The sequence below is a fragment of the Apium graveolens genome, chromosome 4, assembly GCF_009905375.1.
Source record: "Apium graveolens cultivar Ventura chromosome 4, ASM990537v1, whole genome shotgun sequence".
Lineage (NCBI taxonomy): Eukaryota > Viridiplantae > Streptophyta > Magnoliopsida > Apiales > Apiaceae > Apium > Apium graveolens.
In genome coordinates this window covers 117,179,133-117,182,701 of record NC_133650.1, presented here as the reverse complement: position 1 = coordinate 117,182,701, position 3,569 = coordinate 117,179,133, and the positions used below count along the sequence as shown (strand labels likewise).

The window sequence follows — 3,569 nt, the reverse complement described above, 5'->3', positions numbered from 1 at the left end:
TCTGGGTAATTAAGGTCAGCAAATGAAAGCTGAGCTTCCTCTTAATATACTAAAATTTATATATGATCATCCAGTGAACTGGCGTAGGGACATTTCCCAGTTGGTAAGATAACATGTGACATATTTTAACGATTATAATAATATTGTTTAACAAACATCAACATGTTTAAACTACTGCCTAATTATTTCTTAAAGAACGCGTCAAGTAGAAGTATTAATTTGTTGTCCATATACATGTAAAGTTAAGCCTCCAAGATTGATTAATCTTTAGGTAGTACTTATTATCTTTACTATATAAACGAGAACCAGGTACTTACCTTTGATTCATAATTATAATATATACATTGTAGTACTATCCTGTTCTTGAAGCAATCACATATAGTATTCTGCAATAATGTCTGACGAGGAATGTAACAAGGAATTCGCAAGTGATTATTTGCTTTTGGAGCCAGAGAAGTTTGGAATTTATGAGCTGTATCACATTATATTTTCATCCAATTTGGAGAATCGAGATTTCATAAAGCGCCACCCCGAAGGGAAAAATTGTAAAAAAGAAAACAACAAACATAGATGGATTATGTTTGCTTCACTTGTTGCTCAGAAGTTACTCATCTGTACTGCCAAACCCATGGCAGCTATGGGCTCCGGGATTGAGTATTGGCTCAATCTTGTTCAGGTGAATCGCAGCTTTTTGGGCCTAATCAAGAATTTCGTGCAAGGTTAGTTACTATCATCAATTTATACTCATTCTTCAAATATTTTGATTGTCTATAAAACATTGTGATGGACTGATTAGTATATACTATATACTATCCGTACAGGCAAGTTGATACATCCAGATAAAGAATCAGCGAGTTTCATATCATTTACTGGTAGTATGGATAGACGAGTGGAGTTAGACCAGAGTATTAAGCCCGGAGATTGCAGATACTATGGTGCACTTGCTGTTATGGCTGCTAAGGCTTCCTATGAGAACAAAGCATACCTTGAGAAAACGGTTAAAGATCACTGGAATGTATGTATAATTTGCACATAAACACACACGCATGAGATTTTTTGTGCATGATATAAGTTTATATATACATTACATATGCGAATTTTTATCATAAGAGACTCAAGGCGGCTCCTCATTGTGCTGGCCTAGGCACCAACCTAGGCTCCCAGGGGTCTTCTTAATGGCGTGAATCTGGGGACATAGAATTGATGAGTTGAATTAAACTGACCGTGGAGCTTGAGTGTAAAAGTTTTATTGAAATTTTTGCAGGCCAGAATAGAGGATTAATGATCATTCAGTTTAGACGTTAGTTGAATGTTACTTTGCACGCTACTACTATTATTCTACATATTTGAGTTGTAGTTTAGGTAAATTATTGAACTACCATATGTATTGTGGCTGAGAATGAGAAGTCCATGAACAAGTTCTAATTACTGTCTAAATTACTTTGAGGTTAAATATAATACAAGCCTCTAAAATAATCTAATGAAAATTAGAAATGTATAGTCGAAAATATAGTATATTAAATGAGAGTAAATATAACATGCATAAATGAATGTTTTTTTTCCTTCTGCTAAAACATTTTTTCTTGACTTTTGTGTTCTTGAAAATTGCAGATGGATCTTTTGGGCTCTTTTGATTTCTATAATAGTAAGAATCTATTCTTTTGTATATCTTTATTTTAATGTTTTATTATAACTAATCTAGGAATGATGATATGCGTAAATACTTAACAAATTAACAAACTGATTCTGCTCAGATTATCAAAAGAAGGCAACCACACAAGCCTTCATGTTCCGGGACAAAAATGCTGAAAAAGAACTGATCGTGGTAGCTTTTAGAGGAACAGAGACATTTGATGCAGATGCCTGGTCTTCCGACATTGATCTCTCTTGGTATGAACTTCGTCCTGGCACCGGAAAAGTCCATGGCGGTTTTATGAAAGCTCTAGGATTACAAAAGAGCCAGGGCTGGCCTCTAAAACACCAAAAAGACGAGAAAAAGCCATTGGCTTATTATGTCATCAGGGATATGCTAAGAGAACTTTTATTAGCTAACAAAAATGCAAAGTTCATAGTTACTGGTCATAGCTTGGGAGGGGCACTGGCCATTCTTTTTCCAGCTATATTAGCATTCCACGAGGATGACTTATTACTAAAGAGATTACAAGGAATATACACATTCGGACAACCAAGAGTTGGAGACGAGCAATTTGGAAATTACATGAAAGGGCTATTAAAGAGTTATAAAATTCAGTATTTTAGATATGTTTACTGTAATGATATGGTGCCAAGGTTGCCTTATGATGACAAGAGTTTCCTGTTTAAGCACTTTGGAAAATGCCTGTACTTCGATAGTTTCTATAAAGGCCAGGTAATTAATATTCTCTCCCATATAATTTCTTTGTTTGGAGATACCAATATGAAATACATGATTATCAGGATTATGAGATCGATATGAAGTATAGTTAATTCTTTTGTGGGTAATTTAGGTTGTTGCGGAGGAACCAAACAAGAACTATTTCTCGCCACTGTATGCAATTCCACAGATGCTGAATGCGACGTGGGAGCTGATAAGAGGCTACTACTATACGTACTCAAAGGGGCCAGATTACGAGGAGCCAGGCATTCTTCAAGTTTTAAGATTTATAGGACTTGCAATTCCGGGAATACCAGCTCACATGTTGAAGGATTATGTCAATGCTTGTCTCTCTGCATCATCTGAGTTGTATACGCAACTTGATCTCCAACAAACTAATGGATTATCTCTTAATCAGGATTAACTAATTAACTGATGTACCATCTACAAGTTATTTTATTTTATTGCTAAAAAAGATTGATTATGTATTAGGTCTTCTGTATGAGTGTTAAACATGCAGCTGTAAGCATCATAAGTATAGTTGTATAGGAGTATTGCATTGAACACATCATCCAGAAATATTTTTATATATGGCATTATGGAAGTTGCATATAGATTTGATTATCACCAACAAGTCGGAAATACTAAGTGACTGATAATTTCAACATTTAACAGGACAAGGGGAGATTGAATTAAACGTGAATTAATAAAAAAACAATCATTAATAATCTATTATATATATAATAGAGCAACTAGGGGTTCATTCAGACAATTTATTCATTTTAAATTACTTAATTACTCCTCATAAATATGACTAATAAATATCAAATTTAATAATATATATTAATTACATCTAACTTATTAATTACTAATAATTATATATTTATTACTACTCCATTATTGTATAATAAGAACTTATACTTATAATTACATATATATTTTTTAAGTATAGACTAAAATTCTAATATTATTATAATTTTATATATCTATTATTATCGCATTTAATATCGTATATCACATTTTAATTATTCCATTTACAATAGAATAAACTTAAATTCGAAAGAAAATCAAATATCGTATTTAGTAAATATATTTTTAATTTACTAAAATTAAAATTAAAAATATTTAATATAAATTTTAAATATTTTATCAAGCCTCTATTATTTTTTTTATTTTATAAATATATTTTTATATAAATATTTAATATATATTATTT

At 31.7% G+C, this 3,569-nt stretch overlaps 1 protein-coding gene across 1 annotated transcript; it reads left to right on the top strand.

Moving 5' to 3' along the window:
* Positions 1 to 320: 320 nt before the first annotated feature.
* LOC141719214 (triacylglycerol lipase OBL1-like) lies at positions 321 to 2,967 on the top strand. Its single transcript, XM_074521594.1, has 5 exons — positions 321 to 719; positions 822 to 1,015; positions 1,612 to 1,645; positions 1,755 to 2,368; positions 2,487 to 2,967. The coding sequence occupies exons 1-5, from the start codon at positions 395 to 397 to the stop codon at positions 2,775 to 2,777; spliced, it is 1,458 nt and encodes a 485-aa protein (XP_074377695.1). The 5' UTR covers positions 321 to 394; the 3' UTR covers positions 2,778 to 2,967.
* Positions 2,968 to 3,569: the final 602 nt, after the last annotated feature.

Excerpts from the sequence above, each read along its gene's own strand:
- LOC141719214 (XM_074521594.1), top strand. The coding sequence starts at position 395 with ATGTCTGACGAGGAATGTAACAAGGAATTCGCAAGTGATTATTTGCTT. Across the intron at positions 1,016-1,611 it reads CGGTTAAAGATCACTGGAAT|ATGGATCTTTTGGGCTCTTT; the intron begins GTATGTATAATT and ends TGAAAATTGCAG. Across the intron at positions 1,646-1,754 it reads CTCTTTTGATTTCTATAATA|ATTATCAAAAGAAGGCAACC; the intron begins GTAAGAATCTAT and ends GATTCTGCTCAG.